The sequence below is a fragment of the Mesoplodon bidens genome (assembly GCF_964165515.1).
Source record: "Mesoplodon bidens genome assembly, chromosome: 15".
In the NCBI taxonomy this organism is placed as follows: Eukaryota; Metazoa; Chordata; class Mammalia; order Artiodactyla; family Ziphiidae; genus Mesoplodon; species Mesoplodon bidens.
Window position 1 is genome coordinate 14,749,153 of NC_138171.1, and position 15,114 is coordinate 14,764,266.

Genomic DNA, 15,114 nt, shown 5'->3' on the forward strand with positions numbered 1-15,114 from the left:
CTGGTTCCCATTAACAGCTGTTTCTCTGTACTTGCTCCCTGCCCACCTTGACAGGGGTTCGTTTCACTGTGTCTGGGAGACGTTGGAGAGCTCCAGCTAGAGCCCCCAGCCGCCTTCCCAGAGCCCCTTCCTCCTCCTCAGCGACTCTGCCCCACCAGGCACATGCCTGCACACACACGTACACACACACACTCCCGCTGGTTGCGGTCACAGCAGGACAAAGTGCTTTCTACGCAGGCCCGCCAGGTACAGCAGGGAAAGGCATACTGTACACCCCCGAGGATGTGGCCTCCCTCTCCTCCCTGCCAGGGACACAGCCAGGGAACAGCTCGAGTACTAGTGCCTGACACAGAAGACATGTTCTTCACCCTGTGTGTGGCTGGTGCTTAGTGCCCAGCCTGCCAGCTGGTGTTCTACACTGTCTCCGTCGCTCAAACCTCAGCCTTGGTAGCTGGGAGGCTTGAATGAGGGCGGTGATGAAGTAGATACTTTATCTTGCCTCTGAAGGAGACGGGGGCGAGGACAAGCGCTTTCAAAAGGCATAGAAGGGGGCTTCCCTGGTGGCGCAGTGGTTGAGAGTCCGCCTGCCGATGCAGGGGACGCGGGTTCGTGCCCCGGTCCGGGAGGATCCCACATGCCGCGGAGCGGCTGGGCCTGTGAGCCATGGCCGTTGAGCCTGTGTGTCCGGAGCCTGTGCTCCGCAACGGGAGAGGCCACAACAGTGAGAGGCCTGCATACTGCAAAAAAAAAAAAAAAAAAAAAAAGGCATAGAAGGTACATGCAGCCCTGAGGACTCAATAAAGCCAAGAGCTTGGGTGCCATTGTAGGTGTTGGTAAGTGCTGAATGAACGAATGCCTGGTGATGCCCGCTGGTGGGGGCGGGGCAGCAGCAGTTTGCATAAAGAACCGCTTACACTCTGGCCTTGAGCCTTCTGTTCAGAGAGGCCAGGGAGCCCAGCTGAGCCACTTGCAAGGACTCCTGTTTGCAGCCAGCCTTAGAGCCACAGATCCAGGAGGGGCAAAAAGTCCCAATCTGGGCTTCACTCTGCAACCCTAGCCTGCCCTGACCTAAATGGTTCTCTGTCTCTTGACCAGCTCTGCCCCTTTTAATCCATCCTGAAAGATGAGTAAGACCTCAACTCCCTAGCTGGCACTTTGGGGACTATTGCAGCTTGCCCCTTGGCTACTTTCCAACCATGGTTTTTGTTAACTCTCCTTATAAACAAGTGGACTCCAAGCCAGGCTCCAGCCTTACTCCTCGCCTCCTTATTTCCTCTTGTCTGGGATGCTCTCCCCTTACTCAACTTAATGAAATTGAGATCATTCTTATAAAGTTTTCAGGCACACGGAAGATGTTTCACAAATATTTATTATTTATTCCCTCCCATAGATCTTGTAAGTCCTAAAATTTAATGCCTCTGACACCACTCCCCAGCTGGCTTGAGCTCCCAGAAGAAAAAGCCCAGGAGAGATCCAGCTCGGTGTTTCCATGGTTGCCCAGCACTGGGTTGGAATACGGTAAACACTTAATTTGTAAGTAGGTGATTGTTTTCTGGCTGCCCGCGATGCGCAGGGCTCTGCAGCAGGCACCGAGGCTCCAGACCGAGACCCTGGTTGAGCGCAGGAAACACAAACAACACCGAACGAGGCGGGGCTCGGCGTCGGGCCCCAGGGGTCTCCAGAGCAGCGGAAGCGCACAGCTGTGCCCCGCAGACTGCACAGGAGGACCGGCCCCCGAGAGCCGCCTCGCCCCCGACACCGCCCCCTCTCGGCCCTCAGCGGCTTCCGGCAGAACTGCCCCCCCGTGGCGACGCTCGGCCTCGCACTTCCGGCAGGAGGATTCGGGCCTGGAGCTTCCGCGGCCGAGGTGAGTGGGCGGGCGGCGGCCCTTCCGCGCGCTCCCGGGGTCGGCGGGTGGACACGGGCAGGGCTGGGAGCGGGGTCTCGGCTTGGCAACGCGCGCCGCGGCTCGGGGCCCCCCGGGGAGCTCCTCACCCCGGGCCTCAGTGTCCCGGTCGTAGAGGGGCCCGGGCCTCCGCGCGCGCGCGCTCCCCCCGGCGTTTCCCGAGCACCCGCGACGTGATCCAGGCGGGCATCACGCGGACCCGGCCCTGCCCTTGGAGAGGCCGCGTCCCGCGGTGGGGTGGGAGTCGGGGATGGGCAGTGAACACGTGGACAAACAAGGAAACGTCAGGTAGTGGGAGGGGCCAGGAGGATTAGGAGGGCTCCCCCTCGCCCAGGTTGTTCAGCCAAGCACAGGTCTGTGGAGGAGTGTACCGGGCAGAAGGAACAGCAGATGCAGAGAAGGACACAGGCTTGATGTGTTGGACAAACGAGGGGCCAGCGTGGCGGGTGGGCGGGAGGGAAGATGAGGTTGCAGATATGGGCAGAGGCCAGAGGGTGGAAGGCCTTCCTCTTGGGCCTGCCGAGGAGTCGGGGTTAGCCCCCAGAGGGCCTGGTCTGCTTTCTGTGTTCAGGCCACCTCTGGGGCTGACTGGTGGACTCCAGGCTGTAGCGGGGGAGAGGAAGCAGGGACGCCAGTTAGGAGCCTTCTTAACTTTGAGAAGGTGCTCCGCGTGGGCTGGCGTGGGCATGGGGACTTTCTGCAGGTGGGGGACCTGGACTGGCTCGTTGAAGGAAGGGTAGGATTTGAACGGTGGAGGGAGGGCATGGCAGTGTTGGAGCAGGAACCCCACTGGAAGCCAGAAGGTGCAAGTCGACTCACAGGAGAGTGCAGACTGCCCTGGCACGGGAGCCCTGGGGGAACCACAGGGAGGGAGTGCCAGGAGAAAGCTCCCTTAGTGCCAGCACGCCCCGTGGTTGCCTGTCGCACATCAGCAGTATCAGCAGTCGATCTCAACAGGGAGCAGTTTTGCCCCCAGGTAACAGTTGGCGACACCTGGAGACATTTTTGGTTGTCACAGCTTGGGATGAGGGGGAAGGGATGCTACAGGCACCTAGTGCGCAGAGACCAGGGATCCAACGCACAGGACAGGCCTTCTCCCAACAAAGAATTATCTGGCCCCAAATATCAATAATGCCAAAGTTGGGAAACATTGGTATAGAGGAAAGAGCATGGGCCTGAAGTTCTGTTAGATGTAGGTTTGGTGCCCCCGTGCTGCACTCTCTGGCTGGGGGAGAGGAGTCTGACTGTGAGGGCTGCCGGCAGAAGCAGAGAGGACCGTATAGGAGGCCAGTGCATTGTGTAGGGCAGGGAGCATGGTGACTCGGATGTAGTGGTGGAGGTCAGGAGATGGGACCTTATTGGGGAGAGTTTTTCAAGATAGAGGGGACAGTATTTGCTGATTGAATGTGGACTGAGGGAAAGAGGAGTCAAGGGTGAGAACAAGATTTCTGGCCTGAGTAACCAGGTCATGATGCCCCAGGCTGAGGTGGGAAGAGGAGGTTTGGACGGAGGGTGGATGACTCCTGGAAAACAGGAGGCAGCCCTGGACAGGCTGTGTGTGAGACACCTGATGTTAGACATTCAACCGAAAAGGACAAGGAGGCAGTTGGATATTCTTGTGGAGTTGAGGAGGTCAGAGAGAGGGATCCACACTGGGGAGATGTAAGCTCACATTTCAAGGAATGGGACCACATGAGATCGCCTAGCACAGCGGTTCTCAACCCACTGGATACAACACCTTCTTTTGAACGACAGATATTTCGGTAACAACCCCCCTTATTATCCGCAAAGGAAATTTATGGTTAATGAAAATGGCCTACACATAATTTTTTTTAAAAAAAATTGACGATCCCCTAACCATAATATAAAAGAGAAATAAAAGGAAAGTAATTGATAATAAAATGTTTCAATATGTGAGTTCCTGGGCCTGCGGTACTAGAAACTACGAAGAAGCAGTGGGCGCTTTCGCCTCTGGTAGAGCCTCTGGGGGTGTGAAAGCCACAGTGCAGGTGGCTGCAGCCATGTCGCGTTGGCAGCTTGAAAACCATGCCTGCTGTGTCTGCAGATGAGGTCGTTTTTCCAAACTGGGAACTCGTGGTACCGTTTTATCAAAAACAGTTCAGTCTCCCCTCAGTGTACATGGTATAGGTATTATTGGACATTTTAGTGCCTAGGAGACCCATGGAAAATTTGCTCTGTGTCACATGTGAAACAGAGTTGGGTTGTAAGTTCAGGGAATTATAAATAGGTCTTTCACCTCTGTGGATGTTGAAGTTATGCAGGGTGCCGAACAGTTCTTAGTTATGTGGACCGTCCTCCCATATTCCCGACTCACTAAAAGCTAGGAGAGTCTCCCCCAAACAGCCCAGGTTTCCAGAGTTTCCTGAAGAGAGCCACAGCCTAGGGTGTCCTCTGGGCAAAGCCTTGTGCCAGCTCCCAGTTTGCCTTGGGGGAGAAGACACGGTAAGCCAGGTTCCAGAGTAGTACAGAACTGAATGTGATTTCTCCTTTTAGAAAGGACCAGGGGTGGGGGAGGTAAGATATGTCTGATCGGATAGTTCTAGGAAGGCTTCCAGAAGGAGGTGGCATTTCAGCAGGGGGGGAATGTCTCAGAGGAGGAGATGAGGCAGCGGGTGGGTCACACTGATCCGGGGTCGCCTGGTCTCCCGGAGGAGCCTGCGTGCTCTGGACACTCATTAGGCTTGGCTGGATTGATAGGGAGGCAGGGAGTGGTTCCCTCTGGCAAGACCCTCAGGCAGGCACTGCCTCCCTGGGAGTGGTTGTTAGAGGCTAGGGCGTGGGAGGTGTGGCTTTTCCGGTTCCGTTTTTGTTTTGGTTTTTTTTTTTTTTTTTTTGTGGCATGAATTTATTTTTCTGGTAAAGGATGTAAACTATGGCACGTAGACTTAGCTCAAATTCTGACTGACTCGTAGTCCACGCCCTAGTACTGACCAGTTCGTTTTCAACGCCTTAAAGCCCAGATCCGTCTTCTGAAAATCACGTGCCCTTTCTTGCATCGAGCCATCAAACCATACAGGGAACGCACAGTGTGCCAGGTGGGTGTAAGGTGACATGGACACTGTGGCTCCGGTGTGCTCGGAGCGCACAGCCCCTTGGGCGACACAGCCTCACACAAGCACGATGAAGGAAAAGTAGGGGAGCTGTGGGAACAGCCTGTATCTCGGGGGGGGGGCGGGCCGTGGAGGGGGCGGTGCCCCCTGAGGAAATGCCATTTGAGCTGAAGATAAGTAGGATCTGCTGAGGAAGGAATGAAGGGGGGCGGGCAGAGCGTTCAGCCCCCTGGGGCAGCAGGAAAGAGCGCGACGTGTTCGGGGAAAGGAAAGCCCTGTGGCAGGACGAGGACACCCGAGAGTCCGGCAGGGCGGAGCAGGCCTTCTTAGCCAGGGAAGGGTTTTGGTCTTTATCGTAGGAGCCTGGGAGCTACTGAAGGGATGCAGTGTTCTCTGACATGATCAGATTTACATTTTTAAAAGGTCACTTTGGTGGAAATTCATGGAGAACAGCTTGAAGTGACAGGAGAGTGGACGTGACAGGGAGCTGTGAGTCCTGCAGTCCTGTCCGCTTCGCTCCACTCCCCGCGGGCCAGGGCTGGGGAGGACACGTGGGGTAGCCCTCCCCCTGCCAGAGCCACCGGAACGGCCTTTTCCTCTTTCTAGCCTCAGCCCTGGGGTCCGGCGAGTCGTGTACGCAGTTGATCATGGAGAGGGTCGGCTCGGGCCACCAGCCCCTTAGGTGAGGACAGAGTCTGGGGCTCAGGGGACGCTTCCCGATCATGGAGGCAGCGAGAGCGCCAGCCAGGAGACGCGCTTGTTGAAAGTCGCGGGTGCAGCTCGACTGGCCCTTCCTGCGGGCCCTGCGGGCATCTTCAGGAGAGGTCCGCCCCCACTGACCAGAGCCGGGGAGCTGCAGCTTCCACGGATGGGGAGGTGGGCCCTCGACGTGGCCTTTGTGTGGAGGGCGGTGTTGACTCTGGGGCTGGTCCTTCTCTACTACTGCTTCTCCATCGGCATCACCTTCTACAACAAGTGGCTGACCAAGGTAACGCGGGGCCTCGCCAGCCCGGCCGGGTAGCAGATGGCTGCGGCCAGGACTACAGCGCCCCCCAGTATTTAACAGCAGGGAGGCACGGGCTTCAACTAGTCACACTGGAAGCCACTCACACCAGTGACGCGACAGGGCCACGCCAGGGATTCCCCTTAAATATTGGGATGGAGGGGAAATCAGGAGAGGGGGAGACACGGAGGATGAGCTGGGGAGACGTGGGGTTCCTAAGGCCCCTCGTACACTGCGGCGCCCTCGTGAGCTGCTGAAGCAGCGCCCCGCCACCAGGTAGAGGCGAGGAGGGAGGCAGGAGCCAGGGGGCCGGCGGCAGGTAGTAACAGTGCCGCCGTCTCTGCTCTGTGCTTGGGCTCCGTACAGAGCTTCCACTTCCCCCTCTTCATGACCATGCTGCACCTGGCCGTGATCTTCCTGTTCTCGGCCCTGTCCAGGGCCCTGGTTCAGTGCTCCAGCCACAGGGCCCGCGTGGTGCTGAGCTGGACCGACTACCTCAGAAGAGTGGCTCCCACAGGTACGTGCCCGCGGGCTGGTCCGGGGAGGGCCCTGGAGGCAGGAGGAGGGAGCTCAGGAAGCCAGAGGCCCGGACCAGAAGGAAGGAAGCCTCCGTGGCTTGAAGCTTAGGCTCTGCCCTCTTCGCTCCTCTCCGCCACCTCCCACACCCGGCCGCTGCCTCTTACTCCGGCCGCGCCGCGGGGCGGGGATGGGGGGCCGTGCATCAGTGGCCGGTTGTTCCCGCGCCCTTGGACACACACACTGAGCAGGTACCAAGGCCTGGAGACAGTAGTGAGCAGGGCACAGGGTGCCTGCCCTCGGGCGGCAGAGGGGGCGCCTGGGGGCCACGGGGCACAGGGGAGGGTTTCCGGAGCAGGGGCTGAGTGGGCTGAGACCTGGAGGGGGAGTTGAGGGGAGGCACTCGTGTGCCTGGGTGAGGTTGCTGCGTGGGTAGGTCTGAGAGGGAACTGAAAGTGTCTCGAGAGGCTGAGGACTCGGCGTTGTTAAGAGGAAGGGGGAGAAAGGCGAACCGAGAAGGTGGCCGGGCCAGATCCTGGAGGGCCAGGTCCTCCGAGAGGAGTGTGTGTTTCATCCTGAGGGAGGCGGGAGCCACTCTGCAGTCTCCAGTCGGGGAGCATCAGGGTCCGAGGATTGCCGCCCCCTCCCCTTGGTGGGGGGGCAGGAGTTAACCCTTCAGTTGCTGGGTAGAAAGGAAGGCGGGGAGGACCCCAGAGAAAGGCAGGCCTACAGGCCAAGGCAGGGGGCACTTAGGCGCCTCACAGAGAAGTGTGCTCACCACTGGCACACCCGTACGGGCCTGCCCTGGCTGCGTGTCCGGTGGGGCCCGTGTCTCTGCAGCACTGGCAACGGCGCTTGACGTGGGCTTGTCCAACTGGAGCTTCCTCTACATCACCGTCTCACTGTAAGTACTGGCCATGCCCACCACCTCCCTGGGGGCTCACTGTCCAGCAGCGTGTCTGTGTGCCCGGCCGACGGGCCAGCCATCACACTGCCCTCTGGGACCCAACCCCCTTGCACTCTCCGCGCCTCCCTGGCGCCCAGCAGCTCGCCTGGAAGTTGCCAGCCTCTGCAGTAAGCCAGGCATGGAGGGGGTGTTGTGCCTCCCTCCCAGGCGGCCTGGGGAAGCCGGGGGCTCAGACGGAATGGTGACAGGGCAGCGGAGAAAGGGGCACGGAGGGGCTGGCGGAACAGTTATTTTCTTACCTCAGATTTTGCGCTTCGGCGAGCACAGTCTCTGCCTTCTCTCTTTCTCCCCTTCTCTCATTCTTCCTGCCTCATCCTGGTCTGCACTGAGGGGTTGGTAAATAACAGGACTCAGGAAGCTCAGTTTCTCCCTGGTGATAATCGGAGGCCTCTTAGGCATAGATTTCTTCTGATTAAAGGTCAGGTATCAGCCCAGATGACTCAGGCCGCCTTACTTTGGTCTTTGTATCCAGATTGCCCTGGTGCCCTCAAGGAAGTCAGGGTCCCCCTGACCCTTTCCAGCCCACTGATTGTGCTGTGGGTCCGCGCCCCCAGCTCCAGCGGTGTGTCATGGGTAATTTTCCCTCGCAGGTACACAATGACCAAATCCTCGGCTGTCCTCTTCATCCTGATCTTCTCTCTGATCTTCAAGCTGGAGGAGCTGGTGAGGCCCCAGCTTTTCTTGTGTTCCTCCTGCCCCCACAGATGCTAAGAATAACGAGGGGAACCCGAGCAGTGGTTTGTCACCGCGTGTGATCGAGGAGATGAGCCCAGCCCAGGTGGCGGTAACTCGCTGAGGAAAGACCTAGACACAGGGCGCTACTGAGAATACTTAGAAACTGGTATGGCAGGAGCAGGGTTCAAGGGGCAGCGGGTCCTGCAGGCTTCCCACTGTACAGCAAGAGCCCTTTGCTTCCTGGGTCCGGGGGGCCATTGGGGCCACGTGGGGACCTAGGACAGCTGTAGGGAAGCACTGCCGTATTTCAGGATCTCGGTACATGCTAGCTGGATGTCAGCCCTGATACACCGACGGGCAGGGGCTGGCCAGGACTCCAGGGCGGGGCAGGTAGAAGGGTGTCTCGCCCCAGGGGCAGCCAGGGTGGCTGCTGGCCCCCAAACTCCGGATGCGATGAACTTGAGACCCCCAAGGTGGTTGCAACTGCTCCCCATCCTTTCAGCGTGCGGCGCTGATCTTGGTGGTTCTTCTCATCGCCGGGGGCCTCTTCATGTTCACCTACAAGTCCACACAGTTCAACGCTGAGGGCTTTGCCTTGGTGCTGGGTGCCTCATTCATCGGGGGTATTCGCTGGACACTCACCCAGATGCTCATGCAGAAGGCGGAACTTGGTGAGTGAGGGGCCCAGGCACCAGGCGGGGTGGAGGCGGGCCAGGCCTGATGGCTCACCCGTGTCCCTTTCTGCAGGGCTCCAGAACCCCATCGACACCATGTTCCACCTGCAGCCACTCATGTTTCTGGGGCTCTTCCCTCTCTTTGCCGTGTTTGAAGGTACGTGGGGTCGTCCACCTCGGGGGCACCTCAGTGCAGCAAAGCTCCCATCCCCTCTCCAAGCTTATCACTGTGGTAGCTGCAGAGGTTACGGAGATCAGAGGTGGTGGTCCCTTCCCTGGCAGTGCCTGGTTTGGGGGCTGGACAGACACTTAAACCAAATGGCTGGAATCCAGCACAATAAATGCTACGTAGAAAGCGCATGTAGAATACACCAGGCGGTGATGACGGTGAATGCAGACAGCCCTAAAGGTACGCCAGGGCTGTTCTGATCAATGTAAGCGTATTAACTCCTCTAATACTCCCCCAAAGCCTGTGTGCCAGTGCTGTTACTGCCCCATCGTGCAGGTGAAAGAAGCTGAGGCAGAGAGGGGTAGAGATAGCCTTGCCCAAGGTCCCATGGCTCATAAACACACCTGAATTTGGATCCAGCAGCTGGCTCCGGCGTCTTTCCTCTTAACCATGATGCGTTCTTTCTTTTCGAAGGAGCACAGGGTCATGCATTGCTCCAGGATGGTGGGGTGGAAAGGCAGGTCAAGGCTTCCCAGACAGTGCATTTTGGAGAATGAATGGGATTTTGACAGCCTGATGGGGGCGGGCGTCCCAGGAAGGGGGAACAGTAGGTTCAGACGTGGGGAGACGTGTGGGGGATTGGCCTTGGCCGAGTGCACATTTCTGGGGCGAGGGAGAGGGGGAGGGGAGAGGGCGGCACACAGGAGCCCAGGCAGGTGAGCAGTCCCCTTTGGCTGGCGTCTCCCAGAGCAGAGGCAGGATGATGTGTCTAGGCTGGGGGGCTGGGGGAGGGGGAGGCAGGGGGCCCACCGCCTTCCTTTCCCCAGTGTTTTGGGGCGGGTCTTCATCCCCTATCTGTTGATCCTTCCTCCCTGAGTGCCTTCTGTCCTCGGGGTCATTACGGAGCATCCCGTCCCACACCCATTTACGTTCCAAGCAGTGAAGTGTCTCAGACCTCTCGGAGAAAATTGTTCTGCAGCTCCGCCGTCCAGGAAACTTCTGCTCTGCAGCCTCCTGTTTTCTTCCCTTTTAAAATCTCTCTCCAATCCTTCCTTATGCCCCCTGCACCAAACGCCACACTCTCCCTCCCTTCCTGGGTGTTTACACCATTCCCCGTCTCTGCAAACCCTCACCCGAGAGCCCCTGTTGGTCATCACTTAGCAGAGCTGCATGGATTTAGCTCCTTTAATCTTTTCTGGTAAATGAATCCCCCAAGCGCCTTCATTACTTATGTTGCTCTTCCCCGAATTCCCTTCAATTTGCCAACGCCTTTGCAGTACTGCCGAGCCCAGCACCAGACAAGATGTCCTACCTCGGGAGGCTGTTTGCCCGGGGGGACTGTCACTCTGCATCTCTTTGGTGCTTCCCCCCAAAAATCTCACAGGACTCGGCCAGTTTCCTGCTCCCACAGGTGTCCACTTGCCGAGTCTGGGGTTCAGCTTCATGCCTGCTTCTATACCGGGGGCCTTTCCTGCAGGGAAAGGAACCATTCTCTCAGATGGGCAGTGTCGGAGGGCCAAGGGTCCTCTGAAAGTCTTAAGTGCAACTTGGTGCGTGGAGGCCTGTGTGGGTGTCTCTGGAACAAGGGACCATGGTTTTGTCATGTCTTTGTACACGTGTGTTTACCTTTTGAGAACTGTTCATCACATTATATTCTCCGGTCTAGTCCCAACCCTTTCATTTAATCAGTGGGGGAACTGTGGTCCAGGAAGGGGGCATGTCTCGGCTAAACCCCACAGCTATGTAACTAAATGGAGAAGGTTTGTACAGATAGAGATTCATCCCTGTTTAGAGGTGACCCACCTGAAATTAAGGTACTCCTCCAGTGGCCCAGGACATTGACAGTCCTCATGTGATGGGCTGTCCCGTCTCTCTTTGGCCCACTGGTGGGTATCACAGCTGCCAAGGCCACGTGGAGTCACCCTCCCCCACCCCTCCTCCCCCAAAGACGGGTAGGTACACGACGTATGAAAGAGCAAGGCGCTTCTGCCCGATTTCCTCTGCAGTGCCAGCCCCCTCTACTCTAGCCCAGAGGCTCAGAAGCCTCCCCATCACTCCCTATAAGGACCTCTGGCTTGTATTGCCCCGGGGCTTCCCTGGTTTCCCCAAATCTCAGGCCACCTCTGTGGGATTCTCTGACACCTTCCGTCCCTGTGCTCAGGGCCTCAGACAGGCAGCAGGTGCAGTGAGTGTGCAGCGCAGCAGTGGCAAAGCTCACCCGGCTGCTGGGTAGGGTGAGGCCGCCCAGGCAGGCACACCCAGGACGTGGCCTCCCGCTCTCTCCTCCCATTGCTTCCAGGTCTCCATTTGTCCACATCTGAGAAAATCTTCCGTTTCCAGGACACAGGGCTGCTCCTGCGGGTACTTGGGAGCCTCTTCCTTGGCGGGATTCTCGCCTTTGGTTTGGGCTTCTCTGAGTTCCTCCTGGTCTCCAGAACCTCCAGCCTCACTCTCTCCATTGCTGGCATTTTTAAGGTACAGTCTTGGAGGTGACTCCAGCCCTGTCTTAGAGGGGAGACCCCTGAGGGTGTCCCCGCTCCTGCATCCCAGAGCCCTGCAGAGAAGGGACGGAAGTGCCTAGTTAGGGTGCTGCGCACTTTGCTGTCACCTGCACTCCTTCCGTCACCGTGGCCCTGTGAGGTGGGGATGCACATCCCTGCTTCACAGATGGGGAAACAGACATGAAGAGCTGCTCGTACCCAAGGATATACAGCTAGGAGGTAGCCGAGTGGGATTCAAAGCCAGGTCTGACTCCACTAGACCTGGGACGCATTTACGGTTTACCAAGAATACCAGCTCTGGTCATTGGGCAGTGGCCCGGAGCCAGGACTGAGAAGCCCCCAGTCAGACTCACTAGCGTAGCGTTCTGTGATTGATTGGCAATGTCTGCCATGGGCACAATAAGGGATGGTTTTATCATCACGTGTGCCTTGCGCTCGCCGATCCTGCCTTTACTGCTGTCCAGCGGCACCCTTACCCTCTCCTCTCGTCACTTCTCCCCTTCCTTCCCCCACCCTCTCTCACCCCTTCCTGCTCAGGGCCATGGACCAGGCAGACACTGATACTGGAGCAGTGTTGCCTAAAACCAGAAGTATAGGGTTCCCCGAGGGTTTTGCCAACCACATGATGAGGCATAAGCTGTGCTTCTCAGAATGAATCATCTGACAGGTCGCATTTGCAGTCAGTGTGTACGAAAAACCCCGTGACCAATGTGTGGCCTGTAGAGCCCAGTGGGACTTCACTCCCCTGTGGCAGCAGGGGCTCCCCATCCGCAGGGGCCTTCTGGAAGGGCAGCTTCCCTCGTTCCCGTGGGCGTGGCTGTGGGCTTGCTGCCCTGTGCTCCCAGCCTGGACTTGTTTGCCAGTCCTGACAAGCCCGTGAAAAGCACCTCCTCCTGCTGCATCCCAGTACCACAAGGGGGGAAAGAGCGTCACAGGCTGGTTCGCTGAGCTTGGGGAGGCTTGCGCCCTCGCCTCGCAGGCCGGCCTGCCCAGGCCCCGGGAGTTCGGAGTTTGGGCGGCTCTGGCCCTACTCTGTGGGTGTGCCCAGTGGCCCTGCCCTCCACCCTCCTCCTGAGCGCGTCCCCCTCCTGCAGGAAGTCTGCACTTTGCTGTTGGCAGCTCACCTGCTGGGCGATCAGATCAGTCTCCTGAACTGGCTGGGCTTTGCCCTCTGCCTCTCGGGAATATCCCTGCACGTCGCCCTCAAAGCCCTGCATTCCAGAGGTAACCAGAGCCCGTCTCCTGACGACATTCTCCCCGTGACTCTTAGCCCCACAGGCTCCCCTCCGCCGGCCCTGCCAGGAAGAGGCAGGGGGCTCTTGACCCCCCAAAGCCGCTGCAGTCTGGTCTGCACGGTTCAGCTGCCTCTGCCCCGGCTATCCCTCTCATCGAGGACGTTTGCCTGGTGACTGGCCACCGCCACTCCTCTGAGAAGTCACAGGGATCATCTCCAGGGCGTGGGTGGGGGGCTGGGGGCCTCAGCACATGCTCACATCGGGCCACACCAAGAAAGCTGGTACCGGGTCTGTAACTGGGCTTCCTGTGTCCGCAGGTGACAGCGGTCCTAAGACCCTGAAGGGGCTGGGCTCCAGCCCTGACCTGGAGCTGCTGCTCCGGACCAGCCAGCCAGAGGAAGAGGACAACGAGGAGGAGCAGGGGCACTTTGTGGCCCAGGGGCAGCAGTGACCAGCCAGGGCACCAGCTTGGAAGCAGGCTGCTCCCCAGCCTTCACACCTGCCGACAGCTTGGGGACCCGGGCGGCCCCTCCCAGCCGCTGGGGAGCAGCAGGCCGGGGTCTTCCAGGCTGGCCTCGAGAGCACGTGACCACGTGGTGGCCCAGGGCAGGGAGCTGGTCAAACGGGTGGGCGCCAGGCCAGCCTCAGGCCTGGCCGGAGCGGGGCCCAAGTGGCGCTGGCGTCACAGCCACCTGCCAGGCTCTGAGAGCCAAGGTGGTGATTTCAGAGGTAGAACGGGCTTGGACTGTGGGGCAGTTAGGAACAGGAGACGGAGAAGATGGGGCCTCATCGCCTGGAGAGCATCTTTTCTCAGAGAGCAGATCTATTTATTGTTTGGAAATAAAGGGTTTACGGTCCAACGGCCACCTTGTGTTGCCTGGAGGTATGGGGGCAGGCAGGTTGGCGTGGGCCTGGCCTCTCCCCTCCTTCCCCTGCCTGGGGCCTTCCTGGGGGGACTGGTCATACTCCAGGCCTCCCATGTCTCTTGTGCTCCTGTTTGAGCCCCAGTGCCCTCTCTCAGGGCCCCACCACACCTGCCGGCAGGAAAAAATAGGTACTGAGTTTCACATTCTGGGGACTTGAATGCTTTCAGAACCTGATTTGAATATTGACTCTGTCACTTACTAGCTGTGTGACCTTAAAGCAAATTACCTAACCTCTCTGTACCATGGTTTTTTCATCTGTGAAATGGGGATAATAATTATCTCAGAGTTGTTCTGAGGATCAAGTCAATATTGGTAACAGATTAAATGTCATTTAAGTATGTATTTTGAAATTTCTTTAACAGCCACAGGACCGAGGCACTAAATGAGCGGCCGTGCTAGGATTCACGGCCAGGACTGTGTGCCTACGTGCTTGTCCATGGACCATACACAGAAGGGTTATGGGACCTGGGCCTTCTGCTCACCTACCTTGGGCAAGTCGCACCACCCCTCTAGACTGCAGTCCTCTTTATAAAATGGAGAGGGAGGAGGTGAGATCCCAGCTCTGATGTGCGATGGTTCTGAGGCCTGGTCTGCTCCTGTGAGCTGTTCCCCTGCCTTGTGAGAGCTGCTGGCCCATGGTCCTTCCGGGCACAAGTGCTTTTAGACACTCACAGCAGGTGGCGCCATTGTACCGTGCTTCGGCTCCTGAAACTGCCCGACCTGCCACCACTATCCACACTCAGGCAGGGGTCATGGGAGGAGGACCCACCCTGGTGTCTTCGGGTAGAGAGACTAGGACGGGACTTGTTGTGAATTGTTCTAATCAGATCAGAGCCACACCAGCCCAGTCCATCAAGCCTAGGAGAGCGTTCATACTTTAGAAATGGGTCAGCAAACTTTCTCTGTAAAGGGCCAGATAGTAAATATTTTCCATCTGGGGGCCATATGGTCCTGTCGCAGCTGCTCAGGTCTGCTGTTGCAGCAGGAAAGCAGCCACAGACAGAGATACGGAAGCAAAAGGGCATGGCTGCGTTCCAGTGGAAGCTTGCTTATAAAACCAGGGTTCAGCTCGTCGGCTGGAGCTTGCCAGCCCCTGCTGTGGAGGAGTCCTTAACAATGACTGAGCCCCACTCTCCGTCTTACGGCTAGGGAAACTGAGGCCCAGGAGGGCGCAGTGACTAGCCTGAGGTCTCCAGAGCCTCTGGCTCAGGAGGAATTAGAACCAAGGTCTCCTGCTACCAATTCAGCTTCACAATGCAGACTTCTGCAAATAGAGGTGTGACACCCAGGGCTCCCCTGAGGCGGTGTCTTACCTGGTTCCTGCACCTCTGCCCCCCTTGGATTCTGCAAGCTCAGAGGCTAGGATTAAAGGAAGCTGGCGTTCTACACCGGATGACCTGGGGAGAGCCAGCAGGCGGAAGGAGCCGGGGTCCTCCCTGCCTCTGCCAGAGAGGCTGCTTGGGATGCAGGA

At 58.2% G+C, this 15,114-nt stretch overlaps 1 protein-coding gene across 5 annotated transcripts; it reads left to right on the forward strand.

The window, feature by feature from the left end:
- Positions 1–1,808: 1,808 nt before the first annotated feature.
- On the forward strand, positions 1,809–13,981 carry SLC35H1 (solute carrier family 35 member H1). Of its 5 annotated transcripts, none has more exons than XM_081256058.1 (11): positions 1,852–1,867; positions 4,883–4,962; positions 5,584–5,965; positions 6,347–6,497; positions 7,337–7,400; positions 8,054–8,126; positions 8,641–8,809; positions 8,886–8,969; positions 11,281–11,456; positions 12,577–12,706; positions 13,035–13,981. In XM_081256058.1, exons 3-11 carry the CDS (start codon positions 5,846–5,848, stop codon positions 13,166–13,168), a joined length of 1,101 nt encoding a protein of 366 aa, XP_081112184.1. In that variant the 5' UTR covers positions 1,852–1,867; positions 4,883–4,962; positions 5,584–5,845; the 3' UTR covers positions 13,169–13,981. The 5 variants fall into 5 exon arrangements, with proteins under 5 accessions (XP_081112181.1, XP_081112184.1, XP_081112183.1 ...); XM_081256057.1 differs by lacking the exon at positions 4,883–4,962 and adding an exon at positions 5,401–5,466; XM_081256056.1 differs by lacking the exon at positions 1,852–1,867 and adding an exon at positions 5,401–5,466.
- Positions 13,982–15,114: the final 1,133 nt, after the last annotated feature.

Excerpts from the sequence above, each read along its gene's own strand:
- SLC35H1 (XM_081256055.1), top strand. The coding sequence starts at position 5,846 with ATGGGGAGGTGGGCCCTCGACGTGGCCTTTGTGTGGAGGGCGGTGTTG. Across the intron at positions 7,401-8,053 it reads CTCTACATCACCGTCTCACT|GTACACAATGACCAAATCCT; the intron begins GTAAGTACTGGC and ends TTTCCCTCGCAG. Across the intron at positions 8,810-8,885 it reads CATGCAGAAGGCGGAACTTG|GGCTCCAGAACCCCATCGAC; the intron begins GTGAGTGAGGGG and ends CCCTTTCTGCAG.